Source organism: Nannobrachium achirus (assembly GCF_963921795.1).
Source record: "Nannobrachium achirus genome assembly, chromosome: 10".
NCBI lineage: Eukaryota > Metazoa > Chordata > Actinopteri > Myctophiformes > Myctophidae > Nannobrachium > Nannobrachium achirus.
The window spans coordinates 47379820-47406567 of record NC_137819.1 but is presented as its reverse complement, the minus strand read 5'-3'; the positions used below and the strand labels follow the sequence as shown (position 1 = coordinate 47406567).

The 26748-nt window shown below is 41.4% G+C and overlaps 3 protein-coding genes across 3 annotated transcripts in view; all 3 read right to left on the bottom strand.

The window, feature by feature from the left end:
* sem1 (SEM1 26S proteasome subunit) overlaps window positions 1-26748 on the bottom strand; it is a 239031-nt gene that overhangs the window by 155843 nt on the left and 56440 nt on the right. The gene's annotated exons all lie outside the window — the stretch shown is intronic.
* On the bottom strand, window positions 1494-3804 carry npy (neuropeptide Y; the record flags this gene model as incomplete). The annotated part of the gene is made up of 3 exons (XM_080735550.1): window positions 1494-1600; window positions 1714-1811; window positions 3626-3804. 3 exons carry the CDS (start codon window positions 3802-3804, stop codon window positions 1494-1496), a joined length of 384 nt encoding a protein of 127 aa, XP_080591676.1.
* Window positions 19252-26064, bottom strand: fam221a (family with sequence similarity 221 member A; the record flags this gene model as incomplete). The annotated part of the gene is made up of 8 exons (XM_080735549.1): window positions 19252-19353; window positions 19775-19866; window positions 22064-22165; window positions 22765-22897; window positions 23537-23610; window positions 23892-24082; window positions 24759-24932; window positions 26000-26064. The coding sequence occupies 8 exons, from the start codon at window positions 26062-26064 to the stop codon at window positions 19252-19254; spliced, it is 933 nt and encodes a 310-aa protein (XP_080591675.1).

Genomic DNA, 26748 nt, shown 5'->3' with positions numbered 1-26748 from the left:
TTATTGTGCTGGGGTGTTTCCTTGTAGAAAGATACATCCCCCTGGCTGTATTTGTTGACATCCATCCCTTCCAGGGACTTCTTTGTCTGTGAGGGGAAGGGGGAAGCTCGGCCAGAGCTCTTAATTTCTCCCTTTGAACTTCAAAGGTGTTGTGCACTGAGTTGATTGATTGGGTCATAAAAGTCGTTCTGTGCTCGTTAGTGATCTCTAATCAATTAAAGCATCAAAGACAGCTACCTATTTGATGCCTGTCAGAGAGGGGAGAGTTTCCCTTTAACCAATCTTTATGTTATAATATATGACATCTGCAGTTCTCTTCCATTGAGAAATGTACCATGTAAATGCATGGAGCCTGGTAGGACACCTACTGGTACAGAAATACTGCCTGAAGCTCATGTGCAATATAATATCTCCTTAGGCCAAGGAAAGAGAGGACTTGTCGGTCGGGAGTCCATCTTCTTGATAGATCTGTGATTTTATTTTTCCAGCTTTAGTTGCAATGGTAGCCTATGATGCCAAGAACTTGTTAGGTTATGGTATAAAATAGCCCACAGGGTCACACCTCACCCATGCATGTTCAACAATTAAAGCATGTTCAACAATTAAAGGGATTGTACTGGTTTAGAATAAATTGGAATTACAGTGAGGCCTGGAAAATGGATTAGTAACTACATCCCACGAAATTAGTTATTGTATCATGGAGTGTTTTTTTCTTCTTCTTTTAACCCATCAGCAATAAGAGTGGAGAGAGATGTACCGTGTTGTCACAGTGTCAGTGAATAGCCTTACTTTGAAGCAGTGGGTGTATCACCGCAGGTGCTTCACACAGTAAAAAGTATTTTGATTTTAGCCCAGATAGCCTAATAATATTTTAATCACATGTAGGCTGTGCCATCTAGGCTCTGTGGCAAGCCCATTTCTGAAGCCTTTCCGAATTTCGTATAGTATAACAATGTTATGACCCATAATAATATTATTATACCTGAACTTAGCTTATTTGACATCATTTATGGCATGCATGGTGTGGCTGTACTTGCAGTCTATTAATAAACTGCATAAACTCCATAAAGCATCCCTGCGACGCTCCATAACAGCCACGAGAGGGCGACATTGTCCACCCTACTTGCTAAGGACTTTTCTCGGTGGAGAACATTTGGGCTTTTATTGATGGTATCTGTGCTCTGAATTCAAATATTCTACTTCTTCCAGTGTGTGCTTTTCTTGCTATGCCTACCTTCAACAACATCTAACTCCAGCACACACAACCTCTAATTCCCAAAACTTGGCTCAAGCGAAATCCATCTATACCTCATAGAAAAATCAAATGAGACAGGGTCTTTTATTGGACAGTTATTAATCAACAGCCTGTCCTTAATTTGTGTTATCATTTCACTAACTGTGACTTGAAGCACAGTATTATTTACAGTATGGCACATTATGTAGCATTAACAACAGTGGTGGTTGGTGGGGTGGGGAGAACAGACAGTGGGCCATCATGTAGAGGTCAGTTTGTTGGCTGAAGAAGAGGGGCTGTTGTGGCCGGGGTAGGGGTGGGTGGCACAGACGGAGAAGATTTCACCACAGCAATGATGGGTCGTATCTGAGACGAGAAAAACACATTTGGTTTTCTTACAATGATTGAAAGAACACACAGGTGCATATTCTGACCCTCAACGCACGCATGCACGCACGCACGCACGCACACACACACACACTCATACCTGGACTGTGGCAGTGTGTCTCTGGTGTCCTTCAGCATCAAATCAGACACCAGTGTGTCCAGATTCTCTGGACTGGACCTCTTCCCATACCTGAACCGGGAGGAGGAAAGAGAAACATTTAGAGAGTCTCTAAGATAGATAGATAGATCAATGAAAGAAATTGATAACATCAGTGAGTGACTATACTAAACAACACAAGCTGAGGTAGGAGCAGCTGCAGGCAACACTTAATCTTCAGATAATAAAAAAGATACAAAAATACGATAACAGTTTCCACTGTTATAACCACCTTAAAATCTTGGACAAACACCTAATATAATGAGTATCGTTCATACTGCTGAGACAAGTTGTGGGATTGATCGCAGGAGACCATGATAAAAGCAAACCTCGGCCATTACAGCCAAGAGGTGCATTGTAGGTGGCTGTACAGCCTATGTTGGTGGTCACATTCTGTTCCTCAGATGATAAGCCTTTGGTGATGTGTTTGAAATGTACAACGGCAGTACAACGGTAAAGCAGCATTCAAGCCAGCAGCACACACATTTATAAAGAGAAACCAGAAAATTGCAATCCGCTCGCCATACTGGCCAAAGGCTCTCACATTTACATTTGGCTGTTTGGCATTAAGGATGCACCCAATCCTTGGGTGTAGAAATGGAACCAAATGATGGATTTTATCATGTACAATCCTCTTTAGTCTGTTTGGTCTATAGCAACAAGTTGTTTGGTTGTTCATATTCTCTTTTTTCTATCTCAATGTAAAGCGTTGTTGAAAGGTGCTATTTCAGAGTGTTTTTATTATTATAATTGTCTCATAAATCCACTGGTCAGTTGCTGTTAAGATCAGGAGACTATATTAGAACTTTATGTCAACATCTCATCAGGTATGAAAAAAGAATGAAATGTGAGCTCCCTAATCCATAAAGAGATGCTGGTTGTTATTATAGAATCACACTGACAGACAAGCAGCTCCAACATGCAACAATGGAATGGCCAACATTTTCTCCCATTAATTGCTGTTATTAGCAGTATTAATCGTACTGCTATCATATATATCATATCATATCATATCAGCATCTAAAACCTATAGATTCTAAAGGTTGAGTAAAACCTTAGGAATGTTTGTGAATAGTAGAATAATCTATTATCCTAAGACAACCTGTAGGACCTGTTAACTGGCATGACCATGTGAAAGGAATAATCCAAGCTGTTTTACAGAATTTCGATGGGACTACAAGACAATTTAAAGCCTTGACTCTTCTGCAGTCATATGACCTATTTTATTTGCTTTCATAACTGTACTGTATGTAGAACCTTGAAAAAGTCTCAGAATTAACTCCTGAATGAAGACAAAATTGATGAAATCAGAAGAATAAGTATAGGACTCTCTACAGCAGTGGTTCTCAAACGTCTTCATGTCAAGGACCCCCACATTGATATGTATTTAGCAGAGGACCCCCATCTGAAAAGAGTATGTGCCAGGGACCCCCAGAAGAGAAGATTTATATAAGATTTTGTCCACGTGCTGTATTGACGTGGTGCCATAATGATAACAGGTCAATCAAAATAACTATTATTCTACATTCTCTAATTGTGGACTTCTTGTAAATTAAGTAATGCAGGTGTTTAACAATAATTTAACTCTTAAAGCGTGTGAAATGATTTTGCACACTAAAGAGATATATAAGGGTCTATTTGGTTACCAACTCTCCATCATTTAGCTGGGGACCACCTGGCACAACTGGTGGTCCCCCGTACCACTGGTTGAGAACCACTGGGCTAGACTGTAAGGACTACTGCAAATGGTTACTACCAGTATAGATTACTGGCGAGAGAAATTATCAATTTTTAATGTGAAAACATATTGTAGTAGTTGATCAAAATGAGTGCCCCATGCAGCTTACCTCTGTCGTGTGATGAGGTTAATGTAGTGCCTCAGGGCGGAGTAGTACTTGGCCAGGTCCTCCGCTGGGGCGTCCTCCCCCGGGTTCTCTGGCTTGACAGGGTAGCCCTCCGTCAGGGCACCCAGGCAGATCAGCGCCCACAGCAAGAACCCTTGCGAGGTGCCCAGGTTATAATGCATCTGCAAAAATATCATCAAGGATGATGATACACGAAAGAAGATAGATAGATAGATAGATAAATAGATAGATAGATAGATAGATAGATAGATAGATAGATAGATAGATAGATAGATTTATTTCGGTGTCATGTACCAAAAGGTGCCCAGCCCACATGGACTTACAGGACAAAACATATAAATGACTGCATCATTCATTACATATAGGTTACTCTTTTTTTCAAACTCCACATTCTGTCTTTTTCCCCCAAGCCTTACGCACAAAATCTGCCAAAAAGAACTAAAACACAATTCAAGTCTTTCGTAATCATTTGCAAAATTGCAAAAATGTTAACACAAATAGATTACATTTGACAAAATAAATTAAATTAATTCATCATACAATGTGCAGTAAAACAAAAACAAAAATAACCTCACTTTCAATCTCCTCCAAATCACACAACAAACAAACTCTGTCCTCCTCAGGAATATGAATCTAGCAGTTTCATGGTAAGGTCCCAGAATGTAACTTAATTAATATGATTATTAAACTACTGTAGTTTTTCCCAGTTTCCTGGCAAATGCAATTTATAGTCTAAAAAAGTCAAATACCACCACTTACAATTTAAAATGGGGTTAGGTTTTACAAAACACCTACATACATTATTTCGTTTTCAAAATGTAGAGAGATAAACTGACGCCATGAACACTTTAAATTATCTTCTTATTACTATGAATATAGCAAGCTACTTACAATTAATGGGGGGTATAGTTGGATGTTTATAGGATTTCCTTTGAATGAAGTGTCTCTTCTTCTCCAGTGCGTGTCTGCAGAGATCCTCTGCTTTTATATTGCCATGACGCGCCAGACGCGCTTGGAGAGCAGAGGACGTGCGCTCCGCGAAGCGCACGTCTCTTGCGCGCGTCACCCTTGTCATCACAGTTTTTCATCATAATAAGACGTAACAGAAACAGAATTGACTAAAAATAAACATGTAGGGTAAAAATATGTTCCCTTTGGACTCTGGCCACGGTGATTAACTCATTCTTAACAAGACACGGATTGCAATGGGAAGATTGCGAGGGTATCTAAAACAATTAAGGCTTTGAGTAACTCTAATTTATTGATAGAAGTGAAACACCTGTGCATGATTTATATGTGAGATGTAATAGGCGGTGGACAAAGTCACTCTATTCTTGAATCGATATGCATATATTATGCTCCTGGTTAGTTTTTTAAGTATATTTTATTTTTATCAATGCATTATGCTGCATTCACACTGCAGATATATAGTTGAACGTTTTGCTTGCTTGGTCAATGTTATCTCAATGGAAACCAGCTTTAAAGCTTTCAAAGCTTTGTTCTGTGTATCTCCTCTATCTTTAAAGCTGGTTTCCATTGAGATAACATTGACCAAGCAAGCAAAACGTTCAACTATATATCTGCAGTGTGAATGAGGCATAAGGCTATATTTAAAGTATAGGCCTATATATATAAAAAAAAAAAAAAGGTAAAATAGCAGATCTATAAGCTCGTGCTGTTGTCCCTTCCTAAATAATTGGAGTATAAAGTACAATATTTGTCTTTGAAAAGAAGGGGAGTGAAAGTTATAAGCTTAAAAAAATAATTCTCAAAGAAAGTACAGATACACAATAAATGAAGTACAATACTCAAATAAATGTACGTAAAAATAAAAAGCCCTCTTTTTGGGCATTCTTGCCAACCCTTCACCATCAATGGAAATTACCTAGTTACTAGGTAATGTCCATTGATGGTGAGGGGTTAGCACAAATTCCCTAGTATACTATAAGTGCATGTGGCCCGTATAGGTCAGGAGCCTATCTCCTTTTTCTGTGTGAGGTGGTTTGATGTACAAGTACACCCCCTGAATATGATTCTAGCGTGTCACAGGGACTTCAAACCCTGGATGCTGAGAACCAAGCACAGAGGCATTGGGTACCATTTTTATAGTCTTTGGTATGACTCTGTCTCTGCCTGGAATTGAACCCCGACCTCCCACTCTCAGGGCAGATACTCCAAGGCCACTTACCTCTCTAGGTTGGCAAATATAGACAGAAGCACATCAATCAAGCATCTATACTGGAGCAATTGGTGGCAAACCTAAACCAGAATGTTTAGCTACATATTCTCACAAACACCTCTCACAAACATAGCCACCACGTCGAACAAACGTGAAAATTTACAACTGTCCACATTTTAAACATGCCACTCTTTGAACCGCATTTATTTCAATTTAACAACATCTCGCCTCACGCAGAGCAGCCAGTCCTGACATAGTATTCTGAACATTCTGGCCAGTGCTGAAACGTCAAAATGATCATCAGGGTATCAAGTTACAGAGGGAGGGAGGGGGAGGGAGGGGGGAGAGGAGCTGAGCAGAGTAGAGTATCGAATTACAACAGAGGGGTGGGGTGTGTGTGTGTGTGTGTGTGTGTGTGTGCGCGTGTGCGTGCGTGCATGCGTGCGTGCGCAAGCGTTTTTTTTTCCCAAAATTTTTTTTTCCCAAAAATTTTTTTTTTCAAAAATCCTTTTTTTTCAAAAAAAAATATTTTTCAAAAAAAAAATTTTTCAACAAAATTTTTAACTTTTTTTTTTTTCAAAAAACTTTTTTTTTTCAAAAAAAATTTTTTTCTCAAAAAAAGAATTACCCATATTTGGCCATTACACACACCACACTGCCGCAACATGGCGGTGAAGGGCCGCAAACTTCTAGTAAGTTATACTACGAGACAACAGTTATAAGAGTTTGGTATCTTTCAAACCTTAGTGAGGGATGCTTCCTCCAAACGTGACCCTCAAAATAATCACTTTCCTACTGCACTGATTAACATTACAACATCTGGTAGCTTTCGTCTAGTCTCATAGCCAGACAAATATTCCACAATCTCTGAATTTGTAAATCACGTGAGGCAACAGTCTGGTCACGCGAGATTAGATATCGTCTAACACGTCACGTTCATATTGTTTACATGGAAGGCGTAAGACTGGAATAATACATTCACATGCAGAGAATATGGAACATAATGATCTTATAAAATATCTTTATTGTCTGATGCATGCTCTTTTACAGCTATAGGGCCTGTTCCTACACAAATCCTCAGTGTAAATTTGTGTAATACTAATTTGTGTAAAAGATCTTTTCCCCTAATAAGCCAAACATAAAAATGCATAGACGTTCACACAGGCACATGCAGGCAAGCATGCATGCACGCATACAAAAACACAGACACACACAGGCAAGCACATACAGTGAGGATTTGTTCATATACACTTCGCAAATATCACACACTTCAGCAGGATTTATTTTACAGTTGCACTCATATTATTATCTATTTATACAGCCATGAACATTCCCATCTGCTCTTGCATGGATAACGTGCAATGAAAAGTCTTCTTGTCTGTGACGTCAGCTTGAGTAATCATGAATCAAGAGAATTCAAATAGGCTCTTATGATTGAATCATCCACTAATTTTATTTCACATGCTGCTCATATCATCATATGGAGAGAAAGAAAAATAGAGACTTGGATACTCAGTGTGAACAAAAGCTGTGTGATATCGAGATGTGACAGCTAAATCTCAATACAGAGCATTATGTGTACAGTATCCTCCAATGCCTCAATAACACTTCAATCAAGCCTTTGAATATAGCTTTCTCTGCATCATTGAGTAGGCTACGTCATTTAACACCCATTCAGTTACACTTCCAGTAATCTCTCAAGACAGACTCTGATGCTACACAAGTCAGATGAAAAGGAACAAAACAGAGAGGGCGTTCCCTTTTATTTGACGATAGTCTCTACGATGTTCTGCATTCTTCCCGAGCTCCTGCTTTCAACTTCGAATTCCTTCATGACTCACAGGCTCAGCAAACGCTGGAGTGTTCATTTAACTCAGAGTTCAATTTAGGCTGCTGTTTATTGACTTCAGCTCAGCCTTTAACATCATAGTCTCCACAGGCTGGCCATGCAGGGACAAACTCCACGTGTGCCTGTGTATCCTTGATTTCCTGACTGCCAGGCCAAAGGTTGTCATGGTGGGCAGGGGAGTCACAAGGGGGGGGAAAGTGGGACTGATTTACTAGGGCCCAAGGTGGAAGGGCCTGGAATTATTTTATTCTTTAGCTATTGAAAAATAGCAGATCTACAAGCTCACAGCGCAGCACCGGGTGCCGCGCTGCAAGCATTGTAGATCTGCTATTTTTGTGAAAATGTGTGCAAATCTTTGAATATACTGCATGTATTTTTTAAACGAACATGAGATGGGGTTCCGTGTCCAAATACCGGTACATATCATTTTGGGGGTCCTTCACATGAAAAGGTTTGAGCACCACTGACATAGAAACCTAGGTTTTTCAAAAAACCTTAGAAGGATTTGAAATATTCAAAGACTTGCACAAACCTTTTTTTTCAAAAATAGCAGATCTACAAGCTTGCAGCGCGGCACTCGGTGCCGCGCTGTGAGCTTGTATATCTGCTATTTTTCAATAGTTAAAGTACCCAGGGCCCAGAATTTGGTGCGACACCCTTGATGGTGGGCACACCGGGCAGACACACCTCTCTTGCCCTCAACACCGGAGCCCCCATGGTTGTGTGCTGAGCTCTCTGCTTACAGTACAGGTCTGAAAGACAGAAAACAATTGCATTCACAGATACAACACAACAGCGAAGAGCTTGTATTTCAATTATAATCAATGTTGTGTTGTCACAAGTGAAAATAACTTGTACTTAGTTGTAACAAGAGTAGTCCCCATACAGTAAAAGATCGTAGCTAACAAGGCTAATTAGCTAGCATGAGAGTTTTACCTTGTTGTTGTTGTTGTTGTTGTTGTTGTGAGTCGTGCTGCTTCTCTGGGGAGTTTGCTGAGTTTAGGATATGTTAAGGATGTCATCAATACTATTAACTGGTGTAGATAGAATAAAAACATCGAAGATAGCGGTGCGCTTGCATATCAAGAGACCATGACCGCAGTCACCGCACCATCTGACAGCTGGAAAAAAAAACTCCGTTGGTTTAACCCTTTCAGTTCATTGTCATAATCTTTTACTGCAGCGCTGGGCAGTGTTGCCAAAATTTGTGAGAGAAATAAGCCAAACAAGCCAACTCTTGCAATATAAATAAGCAAAAAAAACAAGATAGTTTAGGTAAATAAATTGACTTGGCAACACGTTTATATGCATGCCTGACAGAGAGAACCCGGAAGTTCCCTTTCGACTTGGGGGCGGGGCGTCCCTCCTGCAATCGGCCAGGAATGTTGTCTATAGCAGCGGGAACTAGGGGTGCCGAGGGTGCATCCCCACCCCCAGGAGGTGGAGAATGAATATTCTTGACATTTTCCAACTTTTTCCCCCTATTTATAGTCATCTATATATTCATTGTGTTGGCGTAAAGCTTAGCAACTCAACCCTGTTACATGAAATAAAGATAGAAAAAAATTATTTATGAAAACTAACTTTGTTATTTCAACAATGTATCTGATTTCCTAATGTCATGCATGCCATGTGGTCTCCTCTAAATCACCACAGGTAAAGAAATGGCCATCTTGAGTAAAACATCACAACCCTGTTCCACTCAACCCCGTTATCAAATTCAATCCTGTTAAATGGATTATTCCATAAAATATAAATGTAATGCCTGAGATGGGAAAATATGTTTTTCTGCATGTTAAATATGTCCATAATGTTGTGGGCTATTCAGAAAATCCATTTCGACCAAATCCTCCAAAAACAAATGTCCAAATCGTACCGGTTTTGTGGAATGACTCAGATAATAATGAGACTGGGGTATGAGAATAAAGGAAAATTGGTCTGTTTTATCCAAGGCCTATTTTGCCTATATTTAGGAGATCATTATTATCAGACGTCATTTTATTATTGCAAATGCACTGTCTGTAAAAAGCCAAAGCCCACATCTCTTATAAATTCATCAGGGTTTAAAACTTGTGCTCCGCACCCACTAGTCAAAGCATCTCCCATGACTTTACACCATGACTGCGTGGCCAATATCATGCTGGGCCCGTCTATCTGCAGGAGGAGGCAGAGCTGTCACTTTGGTGCCAGGACAATAGGCTCATCTTGCACATTGGTAAAACCAAGTAGATGATCGTGGATTTTTGTATGTGGCGGCAGAGGGCTTACACCCCATTTGATCAATGGGACACCGGTGGGTATGAGGTAGCAGTTTCAAGTAGCTTGGTGTGCACATCACTGAGGAGTGAGGACTTGTCATGGACTATGTCTATAGTATATATATGCACCACCTCAGACAGCTGGGAAAATTCAAGGCAAAAATCTAAGGCATTCAAAGTGCCCTGAAATTCTTTTACTCATCTACCACTCAGAACATTGTGATAGGGGCTACCACCGTTCAGTGCAGGATTGGAACCAGCGAGCCCTGCAGACGATGGTGTGCTCGGCCAAGTGCGCCATGGGGACTTCACTCACCTCCCTGCAAGACTCCAGAAGGTGTTTGAGCAGTGCTACAAGGATTTGAATGGACCTACATCGTCACAGCAATGGATAGTTTGTGCTGCTGCGGTCAGGCAAAGGTCTGACTCTGCACTGTCACACAGCCACTGAGACAAAATAAGAGCTTTTTGTAGTCAGGCTATGAGAGCCCTGAACAATGACAATGACCAACAACGTCTCTCGTCTGCTCCCACCTTTGGATAAGCGTGATGTGCCTGAGGCTTCGCTCAGCCTGAAAGCCCTGTAATTTACTACTGAATGCTACTGAAATGTATAGTGTTTTACTCAAGTACAGTAGTCAAGTAAATGTACTTTGTTACTGTCCACCACTGTATAGTATAGCCTACTGTGTATTGTATAACATGCAACATGACAGTAAAATTGCTGCTTTTGCCTGCACTCTTATCCTATACTGTAACAATGCGTTTTGTAAGCAACCACTGTTATTATTTAGACCCAGGCAGCCTCCTGCTTGGCTTTGTGGGATGCTGCTGCCTGACTAGAAAAGTGAGTCAAATGGTCCAGCTATCATGTTCATAAAGCAAGCTGGTGGCTTACTGCAGGTGTGTGATAATAGTTGTAAATAGATAATTACAAATAAGGAAAATGTCACCATTGTGGGATGATGTATCTTGGCACTCCATGTTCCTGATAACTTATTTATATGTTTTTCTTCCTGTGTAGTATCTAGGCTATTGTAGAGGGGGTATACAGTAATGTAGTCTGTTGTTTATTTTCTCTCTCTCTCTCTCTGTCTGGTCGAGTACATACATGGAGGATTGTGTGTGGTTAACTCATTCACGGGATTTAAATATCTCACACATCAAAGTCACAAGAAAGTCCATCCAGAACAACATGATTGACAGGTGCAGAGTTGAATCCAAGCTGTGGCACCTGTGTCTGTCTCAGTTGTGACCCTAAGGTCACAGTCCGTGACCCTGGATGGGCTTTGGTATCAGTAACAATAATAGAAGTTGTCAGGCTGACCAGGCCTGACCCCGAGTTTAATGAATGTCACAGGCGTGGAGTCTATGGTAGTCTGGGTGAAGGACATGAGATTTTTCATTTCCTGTCAATCTGTCATTTAATAAAATGATGCGTTAAAGTGAGGCCCAGAGTGAAAACAGTTGTCGTGGTTGCCCCACATGTACAGGAAATACAGATATTTAATGGTTTAAAACAAATGTTAAGAAACAAAAAATGGCTCGCAACTCACTTTTAAATAGCTCCAATATTTATTAAAGACGACAGGCAGGCATAAACGTTTCGACCAGTGTTTGGTCTTCAGTATAAGTTGGTTAACAAATGTTAACCATAAAAAGATATAGTGTGTAATTTGACACAGGTCCTGTTTTCATAGTCAAATGCAAGCTTTAGGTACCAGTGTGAAACCACCAAAGAACCACTGTGCTAAACTATAAAATGTCATGTATTCTAGTTTGACATCATATCGTTTTGAGCTCTCTTGTAGAGCCCTAAGGGTCCACTCGTACACTCTCAGAATTAAATGAACACATGGGGATTTCACTGTGCATGAGTTCTGTGGTGTTCAAATGTTGTAGTCTACCGGTATATTACACCCAATCAAGCCATGTGCATTGCCAAAGAGCACTGGGTAGTGAAGGAGTGCTTAAGATGCTTCAAGTGGTCCAATAAACACATTAAAAACCACTCAAAGGCATTAGAACTCAAGGGTGTACTACTTCCATATCTGCACCTTCTCGCCCTGCAGACCTGCAAATTAAGAATATCTTAAAGGTCAGTCTGATATTCATGTAAAAAGGAATGCAGGGGTAAAGAAACAGGCTTGAGATATTTACATCTTAAATAATTACTATTCTTTTACAATTACAGGTTTAACTGACCTTGTTTCTCCAGAATGTGTCTAAAAAAATAAAATAAAAAACATCATACTATGCTGTCACCAAAATGTGGAACGAGTGACCTACCAAAAGACATAAGGGAGCTCAACTCCGTACCCAAAACTAACCCAGAAGAATTCCTAAATACAAGTGATGAGGTGAACATGCTGTAGTTTAACTCCTTGAACACCATGTTAGTAGAATCCGCTGACCCTCACCCCTCCTCTAATTTCTCTGTATGTTAGGATTCCACTATTGTCTCCGCCAGGCCAAAAGGAATGGCTGGCACCGTTGGCTTGATCCCAACAAAACTGTGCACACACACTCCCATGGGTGCCAGAGCAGAACTTCTGCCCCGAATTTTCGCATGGGCCTGTTATAGCGCCACCAGGAGCCCGATTTTTGCAAAACACACTTCTTTGCAGTAGTTCTACAGATTTTGTCAGGTGTGGTTATAATCTGCAAATATGTCTCCCCTGTATGTCTCCCCTGTGTATTTTTGGTTTCTTCCTGAACGCTGAGTCAAAAGGCCCAATTGAAATACACTGCTTTAATGTCATCATAAAATCATATCACCTCCCCTTTTTACCACCCACCTGAAATCCAGGTATAGACTACTACATGAACAGGTGGGTGTGGCCACATAAAAACATAATGTTAACACTTTCTGTACATTTTCTTTTTAAAGATATTCAAATCTCCAAGTTCAATCATAATACCTGATGATCATGAAAAAGATCACGGCTTTTAGGGACGCCCACAGGCCTACCGGTCCATGCATGGCGCATACCACATGGGCTCAGTGAACCCTGACAGTGTGTCGCTGGTTCGAGTCCCAACTGCCTTTGCTGCGTGTCACTCCCCAATTCCTGTCGGTCTACTGTCCTATCAATAAAGGCATAAAAGCCCCAAAACATATCTTTAAAAACAAAACAAAAAATCTATAATTTACCCCATGTTGTTCACTGCGAATGGCCTCAAACTTCTATTCAATAGAAGTGTGAGGCCAATGCCATCAAGACCCGTAACATGATGACATTGTCATAAATGATGACCATGTCTTCATGATGTTGTAGCTCACTCATTTAACAATAGAATCTATTGTTAAAGAGTGAGCTACAACATGATGACATTGAGCCTTAAAGAGATATTTAATCCTTTCTAATCCTTTCTAAACTTTCTAATTAGGCTCTATTCAGTATTAGATATTTGATATTCATTTTATCAGACAAACTCATTGTACTAGTAACTTCAAACTCCATTTTAATGATAGATTCATCAAAAACACCTTGGTTTCTGCAGAATTATACTGCCCTTCTAATATGTGAGCAGGATATGGTTTTTTCAATTACTTTTTTCATTTATTGATAATATTTTGTATTGTATTTCATTATTTTAATTTTCCCAAAGAATATATAAAAAATAAAAGAAAAAAGTAATTGAAAAAATCGAACCTCTGTTCGAAGTGGAGCTGTGTGTGTGTGTGTGTGTGTGTGTGTGTGTGTGTGTGTGTGTGTGTGTGTGTGTGTGTGTGTGTGTGTGTGTGTGTGTGTGTGTGTGTATTGCAGTTGATGCTCAGGGCAGGCTAGACTCAACAGCACCTCTCTGGTCACCCAGGATCATGTGTACCGATTTTTGTGACATTTGAAGAAAATATGTAGGAAAAGGAGCAAAAAGTGTGTTTTGGAGAAAATTCAAGATGGCGGAAAATCTATCCTGGCGCAAATGGGCGTCTATATGGGGAGATGCGTCTTGACCCAAGGAATCCAGGGAAAAAATAGTTTTAATTTTCCGATCTACGGTTCAAGAGTTACGGGGCAAAACGCAAAGTGGGCCGTTATAGCGCCACCATGAGGCCGAGTGATGTAATTATTTTTGGATTCATTCTTAAAATCATTATGAATCTCCTCTCCGAGGTTTGAAACTGTAGCTCCTATGCTTTGCGAGAGAAAAATACTTGAATGTGATTGCATTGTCCCATTATAAGTCAATGGGGACAATTCAGCGTCGTTTTTTGCCGATTATGTCGCCATTGTAAGGCGGATCGGAAAGAAAGTTACTAGCACACCATTCCCGGCCGAGCCGCACGTTTTGATGTATATATTGCGGGGGTGGCGTAAATGGTGCGGGACTAGTAGCGTGCCGAAGTTTAGGCTACATACAGACACGGACGGACGGACGGAGACCCACACACACGGCCACGTATAGGGAGCTTGTGTTCCACACAGCTCCAAAAACAAGGCCTGCTTACATATTAGGAGGACAGTATCAGCCATGCACCAGAACCAAGGACAGGTGTTTTTGACAAATCTATCATGGTTAAAATGGAGATTGAAGTTACAATGGGTTTGTATGGAAAATATCTAAATACTGAATCAATCAACTTAAAAACTGCATGTCTGAGGTGTTCACAAAAGCCTTATTAGACAATAAAATGACCAAAAGTGTTTTTGAAAGTGAAATATCCCTTTAACCCTCTGAATGTTTTCAGTAGGCCTATAGAAATAGTCTAGTGTAGGTTAGTTTCGATGTCAGACAATATTTCTATTTTTTTCTACTCTTTCCCCTTATCTCAATGGCTCTTGTTTAATTTTGGCACCTCCGTTTCTTTGTACCTTTTTCCTCAGTGAAGTCAGTGTGTGCTTTCACCAACTGTCTGTATGGTAATTGAGTATTTACTTGCATGGTAATTGCCAGCCACTCTAATCCTGATTTGTAGTGGCAGATGTGTCACTCAAGATAGTTATGGTTCCCATGGCAGTGAGAGATGTGTAGAGGTAGTTTACCCATTTCAACTGAGGACTAAAGCCCATTACCTTGGCTTTGCCTCTTTACAGAGTTGCTATGGTGAAATAATTACCTTAAACACTGTAATTGTGCCGGGTTACGATGTCAGACCTTTGGCACCTAAACGATTCACCAAATGTTTACTTTTGTCTCTGTGTACCTCACAGTCTCTACTTTGTCCTTAGCTGAAAAAAGGGTGCACTACTCTGTTTAACAAGTATTGGGTGGGCATCTATCTATCTATCTATCTATCTATCTATCTATCTATCTATCTATCTACATTGATTTATCTATACATCCCTCCAATCCATCCATCCATCCATCCATCCATCCATCAGCTCACAAAGCTTTACACAGAGAGACAACTAGGTGAACACAGAGGTGTAATTTGAAGAAAGAAATAGGGGTGGCAAAAAAATAGGTTACCACTTACAGTAAGCTCCAATTCTAAAATAGCTAAAATAGTTGATCTACAGGCTCTCAACGCATTTTAGCTATTTGTTTGGGGGTGAAAAAAGAAAATGTCTGAAAAATGGAAATGTTGTATAATGACACCAAAATCTGGATGCCACATTGAAAGTGGTTAATAAATCAATGGTTGCATACAATATGAATGGTTAAATAAATTACAGGGGGTGGCTACTGCCATCCCCTGATGACCCAAATGATACCAGCATCCAAAGAAAGTTTCACAGTTTCTTTCTGGAAATGTTTCCCACTGCCTTGTGGTTTTCATATATGTCCTGTATACGGTATATATATATAATATATATCCATCATCATGTACACAGGGTGAATGTGAAGTGTCAGCCTTCAGACCAAATACTTTCCACTGCCTTCACCTTCACTGCATGGCCCTGGGACACAGGTGCATCCATCCATGGCAGCCTGCAGGCATATCCCTGGTTGCTTTATCTTAAGACCACCTGTTCCCCACACACACACACACACACGCACGCACACACACACGCACGCACGCACGCACGCACGCACGCACGCACGCACACACACACACACACACACACACACACACACACACACACTAGCACACGCACATGCCTTTCCCCCAGGTGAGCACTGGTGGTGCAAAACTGCCATGATAATACAGATGATGAACCAGGGTGACAAGCCCAACATACATACATAGAACATACTGTACATTGACGAGTGGGAGTGAATACTTTTAATTTAATTTCCCAGTTAAAGACATTACACTGTGTGCAACCTATATGTCATTGTGCAGATTAAATCCCTTTGACCCTTTCCATCAGTGCTGATCTGCCATGATGAATGAGATTAATCAATGGAGGCAGTGCATCTATCATGTCAGTTAAAACCTGCTCTCATCACCAAGCACCCAATCTGGGAACCCATCAGATGACTCTGAATCTGTCTTGAGAGATTACCAAGCACTAGACTACAACTTGAGATCCTGCTCTTACTTTGGTAACAAGTTGAGTGGGCGACGTTCGCTCATTGAAGAACCCTCTCGTATACTTTCTACTTCAGAGTGGGGGAGGCGGGCATCTCCACAGGGCCACCAGGGTGGGGTCAATTTGAATGGAAAAAAGATCAGTTCAAATGCCGTTTGTAAGCTTGTTGGAAATCTTATTTTGGGCATGTCATCATTGTCACCATGACCAGGATGAGTGTGGAGAGACGGTGAGCTGGGGTGGAGAGGGTTGGCAGCCCTATAACCACTTCTTCCGTGAGGAAAAACCCAAAAGCTATACAGACTGCGGAAGAACCTGCAAGGAGGGTTTATAAAAATCTGCCTCGATTCCCCTGCCGAGGCTGAGATATACATTTTACCAGACACGCCCATTGTAACTTCCAACTCAATTTTAACCACGATAGATTCATCAAAACAACCCATTCTTGGTTCTGGTGACTCATACCAGCCTTCACCTAATATGTGAGTTTTTTTTTTATTATTACTTTTTTGATTTATATATAAAATAAATGGAAAATAAATAAAATAAAATACATACAGTACAATAAAAATAGAAATAAATAATGATAAAAAAGAAATAATAATAATGCCCTCGTCACATTAGGAGGGCTCATGGTTAAAATGGAGTTTGAAGTTACAATGGAGGAAAGGGGCGTACTGTACCTGATAAAATGAATATGTAATATCTAAATACTGATCTCTCCAGGGTGGTCACAAAAGCCTAGAGTAGACGATAAAATGACCAAAAGTATTTTTGAAAGTGAAATATCCCTTTAAGTGGTTAATTCATAATGTACTTTTTCCCTTCCCAGAAATGTAGTGGTGTACAAGACTTTGAAATAGTTATAAGTACAAGTATCTATATATATTTTCATTTTTGTTTTTAAATACTACAGATACTCCAAAAACTGTGCTTAAGTAAGAGTACTCAAGTAAATGTCCAGTGTCCAACACTGTCCAGCATTAACTGTCTAGCAGATAGCTGGTAGCAACCTTGTTTGTTGATGTAGCTAATTAGAAACATCAAAAGGCATTCTGGTATTGGGATCGAAGAGGTTCCTATTAGTCAAGAAGCAAATGCATGGAGTGCTGCTTGGGTGTAGAAAGGTGTCTGACTAGTGCTCTTCAGTTTGGAGATCTGAGTAGTTCAAAGCTATTGAACTCAGATCCCCAACTCTTTAATACTTGCCCTAATGAAGACCTTAATGACTGAAGCGTGTTGGCGTGTTCGAAACTTTGATTACGGCATGAAGTATTACTGGCTTTTTAAATGCATTACCATCTTGAGCGCCTCAGATGTTTTTCAATAACTTTGAAGTTCATATTAGTGAACTGTCTGTACTTACATAAAACAGAGAATGTGCCCAAAACAACTTCACCTCTCCTATTAGCCCATGCATATCCTCCTGTGGATATTATCAGTGCAAAAATACAATCACCATAGCCTGGTAAACCATCGCAGTTGCATGAATTCACATAATCAAGTGTCTTCTGCAGAGCGGTCTGGCCCAAAGCACTTGGTGGGCGTTTTGCACAAACCAAAAAGTGTACAGGTCAATCAGCGTCTGTCAATCATAGGGCCCTGAGCGCAGACACTGAGTGGCTCATTCCACTTGGTAATGAGAATTCACTCAAGACAATTATTGACCCTATCAGCAAGCAGGCATGGTGATAGCGTCAATATATTGTCAGTGAATTGGAAAAGAAGACGGTCAATTTTTCTAAAGGAATCTATCACAGTTACACTTTCACTTTTACCAACTAGAACATGTTGATGGAATTTTGCTTGAGGGGAGGTCATTTGTGTGGCTGCCAGTGCTTAATACAGGCATAGCTTTCTTCAAAGATATTGTAGACAAAGATGGAGGAATCATGTCCCACGAAGTGCGGTTTTGCAGTCGCTAAATCGCACTGTGGTGAAGAAAAAAGAGTTGAGCCGGAAGGCAAAGCTCTCTATACCGAGCAATCTTCGTTCCTATTCTCACCTATGGTCATGCAGTGTGGGTCATGACCGAAAGTATAAGGTCGCGGGTACAAGCGAACAAAATTAGTTTTCTCAGACGGGTGGCTGGTATCTCCCTTAGAGATAGGGTGAGAAATTCAGTCACCCGAGAGAGACTTGGAGTAGAACCGCTACTCCTACACTTGGAAAGGAGTCAGCTTAGGTGGTTCGGGCATCTAGTACGGATGCCTCCCGAGCGCCTTCCTAGGAAGGTCCTCGATGCACGTTCCACTGGGAGGAGACCCCATGGCAGACCAAAGACCAGATGGAAGGATTACTGTATATCTCCAAACTGGCCTAGGAACGCCTCGGTATACTCCCGAGGGAGTGGAGGAAGTTGCTCAGGATAAGGACATCTGGAAGTCTCAGTTGGAACTTTTACCCCCGCGACCCGATTCTGGATAAGCGGTTGAAGATGGATGGATGGATGGATGGATGGATGGATAGTTCATATAAACCTGTGTCCCCTGCAAAATGTTGCTATACCATGTAAATGGAAGAAAAGAAAGGAAAAGGGGTCTGTTTAGTCTAGACTCTAGAGTCTAGACAACATATCCAAAATCCTAAATGGATCCGAGCAATTATACCACTAATAATAGATTATACAAATTTTAATGTAAAGCTAAATGAATTGCTCTTCCATATAACTTTCACAATAGCTACAGACATGCATGCACAAGCACACAAGTGCGCACGAATGCACGCACGCACACACAGACATGCACGCACACACACAGCACGCACGCACACGTACACACAAACACTTTGATTGATTGTTTGTACAGTCTAATAATGGGCAGATGATGGGTGTCAGCTTAACACATTGGTGGTTTGTATGCTTTTTCTGTGTAAATTCTTTGATGAGCAGTGTGTATATTTCACTGTTTGTGACATGCCTTGCCAGGTACAGTCCTAGATGGTCTGGTAGGAGTCCTTGATGCCAACACCTTCTGCTTGGCAGACTTTTTCTCCGCCTTCAACTGAAACAGATACAGCAGTGTTAAGGGACGTCACACTTTTATGTGAGGAAAACAAAGTCTTGTAACTACAGCTAGTTCTAGTTCTATTCTACCAGAGTCACTTGCATTCGCCTAGTTCTGATTGGACAGAATGAAAACCAGCAGTACTCTGGGTTCCAAGGAATGGTGTTGAGAATTAGTGACAAATACCTAGACTTAAAGATAATTGTCAATCATTAGATATATAGATGTATTAATCATTATAGATTCATAATGCCCCTTCATTGGTAGTTGGTAGCATAAATTAAGCATAAGAGAGAAGTGGTTCATATATAAAGTGTAATACTTTGCTAAAGAACACAGCTCTTTAGCACAGTGCTGGTGTTCACTGCTCCACTGCCCTTTGCTGCCCTCAGGTGGCCATTTAGAGAGACGTCCTCACCCTCTCCTGATAGCAGCTCTCAAAGTATGCCATGTCTTTCTCCTCTCTTGTCCTCAGGTCTGACAACGGCTGGATCCCCTTTGACACTGGATCTGTGAATGAAAGGATGGATCAAATCTCTAATTCTTGCTTAAATAGTTTTTTTTAAAAGGATGATTTATTTCCTATGGCGGGGGTCCATCAGGCTTCAACAGGGGGTCCGGGACCCCTAGGGGGTCCTCGGAGTTACTACAGGGGGTCCACCAAATCTTTGTGATACAGTAGGATCATTCTTTTAAATTAACAACTTGAACCCTCGCATCCCTATTCTGAGGAGAACTGTAGCCAAAAATAGCAGACCTACAAGCTCTCAACGCCTTGTGCTGCGAGGCGTTGAGAGCTTGTAGATCGGCTATTTTCGGCAAATAGGTTTTGTGTAGAGGTAAAGAAGAGTACAGGTCAAGTTAACTAAAAACACAGATTCAACATAGACTGATGACAGTGCTGTCAAACAAGTCTATGAATCTATTTTTGAAATCGATGAAAATCTGCATCATGCATTTATACAATATGTAGAGGGGGTCCCTGCTTCATCTCTCTCTCAGCTAAGGGGTCCCTGGCCTGAAAACGTTGAAGACCCCTGTCCTATGGTACTGTTTTTCTGGTTCACTCAAAACATAGCACAGTGACAAAGGCCCTGAGGCAGATTTGAACCCATGACATTGTAGGCCAGTTCACACTTGGCATTAAAATGTATCCTGGGTGATCTGACCACAAGACCTCCTCCTGATGTCTTGTGACCTGATCACTCAGGTCACATTTGGAGACGGCCTGGATCACATGTCCACATAGTAGTGTAGTGTGTCTGTGTCCACATTAAGAACTGCCTAGTCAACAATGTTGCATGCTAATTCAGACAGTCAGTGAATGTCCCAAAACACAAGTGATTTTGAGGAACAGCTAATGCCAAAACATGTTCTCCAAATAAGAATTCAGTGTAAATGACATGATCACCTAGTCTTCTGTTTATGACATGGCTTTGTAGGGAACTACTCTAGCTGTTTACAAGAGGGTCTTGTCTATGTGTCTGTCTGTTTGTCTGTCGGGCTAATAACGCAAAACGCTGGCCCAATCTGTGCCAAGTGTCTTGTGCACGACTGCACGTTGGCAGTATAAGCCAAGGAAGTACCTCCAAATTTTCTTCCTCCACATACCGGTATGTTTCACAATTATGTTTCATTTATATTTATCATTTCATTAAAAAATATATATATAATGGAAGGGAATGAGTTTTCGGGTAAGGGTGAAATCATGCCCAAATACAGAAGTCATAATGTCATGGATATGTCACATAGGCGCTACATCAGTTTAATTTTCCTGCAACCATTATAGAGGGCTGTGCATATAGGTTATTCCATTTACTTTCCATATAGCATATACCATATACGGTAGTGAGCTGGGGCACACTGGTGGGCCGTGAGGATGTTGCAAGTGGGACCCTCAAATAATTGGCAACACATTACATTTTATTGACCAGTAAGACTCCCTAATCGGGAGATAAGCGACCGTCAGGTCACATACACAAACTTTAGAAGGCAATCGTAGCCAAACAGGAGGGAATATGGGAAATGGGACAGATCCATGTTGATGACATGACTTTAGACTAGAGATACTGTGTACCGCTTTGTGTGATTTTAGGCCAAAATCTTAATATATGTATGTGCTCTACCAGTTGATTCACCGGGGTAAAACCTGACATACATTTGAAAGGCATTCTAGTGCAAGGTGTGAACAGCAACCGACCCAGTGAACCCACTTCAACTCCATCTAGACATAAACTAGACATAAACTGCATGGATGGATGCAACACCCAGGCCAGAGCAGGTCTATATTAGGTCTGTGCATTTGTGGTGGCTGATCCACTGGGGTGGCGTATTTTCATGTTCTTTAAAATGATCCCTGGATAACAACTGTGTATGCCTTAATACATTATAATTGCCCTCTTTGACTTCATATTTTACTCAAGGGGGACAGTCGCAAGTTGACGATGTCATTCGTCCATGTTTGGTCCAGCCCTATGGAATGTATGGGATGCATGTGCTAACTAAAACCAACTTCATATTTCCTAAGGTTAATATGAGCATCAAAACAAGATGTATCCCCCTTGAGTAAAAGATGAATTGTTTCCAAAATAAAAACATTACAAAAATTGTTATAGAGGGCAATTGTAATGTATTAAGGCATATGAGGCTTATTAGCAACGGATCCTTTTAAACAAAAAGAGAATGACCATTGAATGTGGAGACCGACCTCTGTGGACAGGTGATGAGCTAGTTCCATATGCCTTCTCAAACACATGTGGATGGAAAGACCCAGACTGATCAGGAGACAGAACAGAGAGGGGAGGTGCACCTATAAATGAAAAATAAAGACACGCACGTGTGTGAGCGCAACACACACACACACACACACACACACACACACACACACACACACACACACACACACACACACACACACACACACACACACACACATGCGATTAACCGGTTAAACCATATATACGGTAAGGTCAAGGTCACAATCACGGTCACTGGGTCATATCTCAGGAATGTAAAATATTTTAGATAACAGCAGGCGTGCCGAATTATGTTCGTACTACTGGGTGCTCTAACCCAAATCAAGTGTACGCGCCCGATCGATTTAACTCTTCACTGTAATCAGCAACATATGGAATGTGTTGATGTCACCTACAGTACACCAAGAGTGATGATTTCAAAATCCCAAACGGGGACCCACAATCACTTAAATCTGTTTAAAAGAATGGCTAGACGGGGAAATCGCGCTCTTTCGAACGACCATCATTTCGACCGGAGGGTTAGCGACTCACTCCACGGAGGTTAGGGACGGGTGAGGGTTAGAGTCAGGTGTCGAAAAGATGACATGTAGTAACAGCGACACGCTCCCTAGCTAGACACTCAGCTTTAAACCGGGATGTCTGGTCACCCTACCTGCACCGCTGTCGTCCAGTCTGAGGTATCCATCAGCCAGGGAGCTGAACCCAGTGAGCCCGCCCATGGCAATGTATGGAACATCACGACCCACCGGTCGACCTCGCACCTCCCGTTCCTGTCTCGTCTCAACCTACAGGTTGTATAGAGGGAAATCATTTACGGACCATTTTTAAGTGGCTCAGTCAGTACTTTATCTAATGCAGTTATTCTCAAATTAAAGGACCCCTACTACTCTAAAAGTGTAGAAATGAAACCACTTGGTTCCATTTGTACACTTTCAGAGTTACAGACCTGTAAGGGTCCTTTTGGAACCCACTCAAGGAACCCTGGCTGTGGGTCCCTGGGCCCTATTTTGGGAACCATTTAGGAAAACATTAATTCATGTCATTATTTCTTTATATCTCTCAGTCCACTTTAAGCAGCTTGATAATTTACAGTATTTCTTTCTTTAACCAGAGATCTTTTACTTGATCTAATATACGTTGGCTCGCCCTTGGGTCTATTTACTGTGGGCGCCCTCCTTTTCCCCCTCTACCATATGTCTTTTTAGAAAATACCCCATCTACAAACTTGCGAAGCATTCTGGGCTAAGATAGATAAGCTGTTGTCGCTGAGTTTTCATCTATGACATGGATATAACATTATCCAGAATAAGATGGGCTAGGGTTCATGTGGTTAATGTATATATTCTCTTGGTTTCTATTATATTGGTTAATGTGTCTATTCTGGTAAAAGTTGATCCTCCTAGCACTGTGCATGACATTCTCACCAGTGTCTGGTGATTGGAGCTAGGCTGGCCGCACCCACAGGTGTATGGGCTCTGGAACCCAGAGCAGGAAGAGCCTGAGAACGAAGGCAATGTGTGGTTATACTGTAAGTACATGTTGGGATGAGAATGTATATACCGGTAGCTACTAAGGGTGTGAAATTCATCTGCAACACCTGAGATGGCACAACTGTAATTAGTGTAAATCTAATTCATAGTTTTAGTTTGTTTTATGTAGACATGCACCTTTGTGCTGGGCAAAGAGGGTAATCCATAATGCCACGGTAGGATGCACCTAAACTTTTAGGGGTATTAGAGTGACTACAGGAGTCTTTCATATGGGGGATTCCACACTTACACTTCATGCACGCATGCCGAGCAGCCTCGCTGTGATCTGGAGCTGTGTGTTTGCACCTGCAGCGGACAGGCTGTGACCCGACAAGGGGAAGGTACTCATAGGCCAGACAACGACAACCTGGGACCCGGCACGGCAGAGCCAGGGGTCGCTCAGACGGAACCACCTCAAAGTCTGTCTTGTGTTGCTTGTATCTGGAAGACGGGTTTAAATAAAACATAGACATACACAGTAAAAAATCTCCAGTCCAGTATTATTTGAACTGTGAGAATGAGTGTACAAAATAACATAACCAAATCATGCATCCGTAAGGGTATAGATAAGTGGTTTTCAAATCTTTTTCATATCAAGGTCCATTATTTATTCCGCATTTGAGCCACGGACCACCATTTGATGAGATTTAGCCTCTCAGACCCAAAACTTGAAAATATTTTGTTATTGTTGATTCGTTGGATACGATTTGGTTCACAATTCCATGCTGTATTTATGTGGCATGCACCATAGAGATGACAGGCCAAAATAACAATTATTCTACATTCCCTTCTCTAATTGTGAAGACTTCTTGTAAATTAAGTAATGCAGTAATGCAGTAATTTAACCCATGAGAGAGTAATCATTTTACACAGCACTGTCAAGAGTTAAAGATCTATAAGGGTCCATTTGGTTACCAACTCTCCGTCATTTAGCTGGGGACCACCTGGAATCCCTTCAAGGACCACTGGTGGTGCCTGAACCACTAGTTGAAAACCACTGCTGTTTGTTTACTGTATGTGCACGTGCTCTGGAGCTTCGCCACAACAGCTCATTGTGTTGTCTGACAACGATATTGTATATTATATGACAGGACAGGTGTCAGGTGCAGGGTGGTACCGGTGTGTGCAGAAACACTGGGTCTCAGGACCAGGAAGTTTACAGTCCATTCCTCCTGGCACCCCGTAGCTCACGTACAGACGGTTCTTCATTCTCTGAGGTACTACCTGCTTCTTGTAATTCTCATATTCCTCTGGAGTGAAGAGTTTGCCCCCATCATCGTCACCCACAATCCTAAAAATGAAACACATGTCATGCAGAGATGAAATGAGGTTAGGTGAGGTGAGGCGAAGCGAAGCGCGGCGAGGTGATAAGCAGGCGTGTCGCACCAAATTCTGGGCCCTGGGTACAAGGATTCACTGTGGAGCCCCTGTGCTTTAACTGTTGAAAAATAGCAGATATACAAGCTCACAGCGCGGCACTGAGTGCCGCGCTGCAAGCTTGTATATCTGCTATTTTTGAAAAATCGTGAAAATCTTTGAATATTTCAAATCCTTCTAAGGTTTTTTGAATGAATGTTTCTATGTCAGTGGTGCACAAAATGTTTCGTGTGAAGGACCCCAAAATGATATGTGTTTGGCCACGGACCCCCATCTCAGAATATTTAGTCCCAGGGACCCCCCAGAAGCTAAATTTGAGTTACAAATGTTCGCTTAAAATATACATATATTCAAAGATTTTCATACATTTTCACGACTTTTCAAAAATAGCATATCTATTTTTCAATAGCTAAAGTTACTAGGGCCCCTCTACCTTGGGCCCTAGTAACTCAGTCCCACTTTCCCCCCCCCTTGTGACGCACCTGGTGATAAGGTTTACAGGTGTAAAGATAAGTGGGTGAAATGTACAATCTCCCATCATTTCTAGTATTCAGGAAAGGGAAGAAGAATAGAGATAGATAGAAAGAAAGAACAAAGGGAAACAGGTCAGATATAGGAAAACAACAGGTCAGAAAGGCCTATGGGAAAACTGGTCAGACAGACGTTTTGACAACGGTCTAAAAAAGAAAACCCACACACACAAAGCATAGCTTTTGTGATTGAAGCTTTATTAGGGTTAGAAGCCTAGATATCTTTATGGCTGTTTTGTAACCTAAATTACCACTGTGTGATCTTAACAAGTAGTAATATTACAACAAATATAGCCTACATATTTCCCATGACCCGTTATTGTTAGTATACATGTGTAGCCTAATTTTGCTCTTCAAGGTGTTTGAGCATAATCTGTGCAATTAATATCAAATGAGGAGGACAAATTCCAACAGAGATAATAGTAGCTGTACACGTCCAACAAATACAAACCTTCTGTACTCCAGATAGTCATCCACAGCCTGTTTGGCAGTCTCATCAAGACAGAGTCTTTCCATTGCCCACAAAGAAAGCAACAACAGGTTGTAAAGTGACCCAGATTACCCGTACTCCAGTTTTACACTAGAAAAATATGCACTTGTTTGTTGCTCAGCTCTGCACCAGCGTCAGCGTTGCTATGGTAACGTGGTCACAGCAGGTAGGGTACATCCTGATCCCACCAGCCACTACCTACTGTACTGCACGAAGAGAGTACTCTTCTGTAGACATAATTTGCAGGTCAAATTTGGCACCTGCACGCTTTATAATTACAATAACGTGTGTGCAGAGAATCACAGAGGGTGAACGCACGCACACGTACGGGGGGCGGGGGCGCGCGCGCGCACACCACACACACACACACACACACACACACACACACACACACACACACGAAGACGAAGGAATAAGCTGCCTTAACGTATCATACAAAATATTAAACTTCCCTGTTTTTATGGTTGTTTTTTTACGTAACAGGCCAGCATACATCTAAAAAGTTCAAAACTAATTCAGTCTGTGTTTCTTTCTTTCTGTCTGTTCTTCTAGCTCCTTTCGGAACCCCTCACTGAGGCTCACTCCACTGCTACGTGGAGTGAGGGGTTCCGAAAGGAGCTACTGTTCTTCGGACGTTTTGGGAAACCGCCTGTCCTGAACTACGTTTCCCACAATGCCTTTCCACAGTGACGCACGGACGTAGTTCAGGA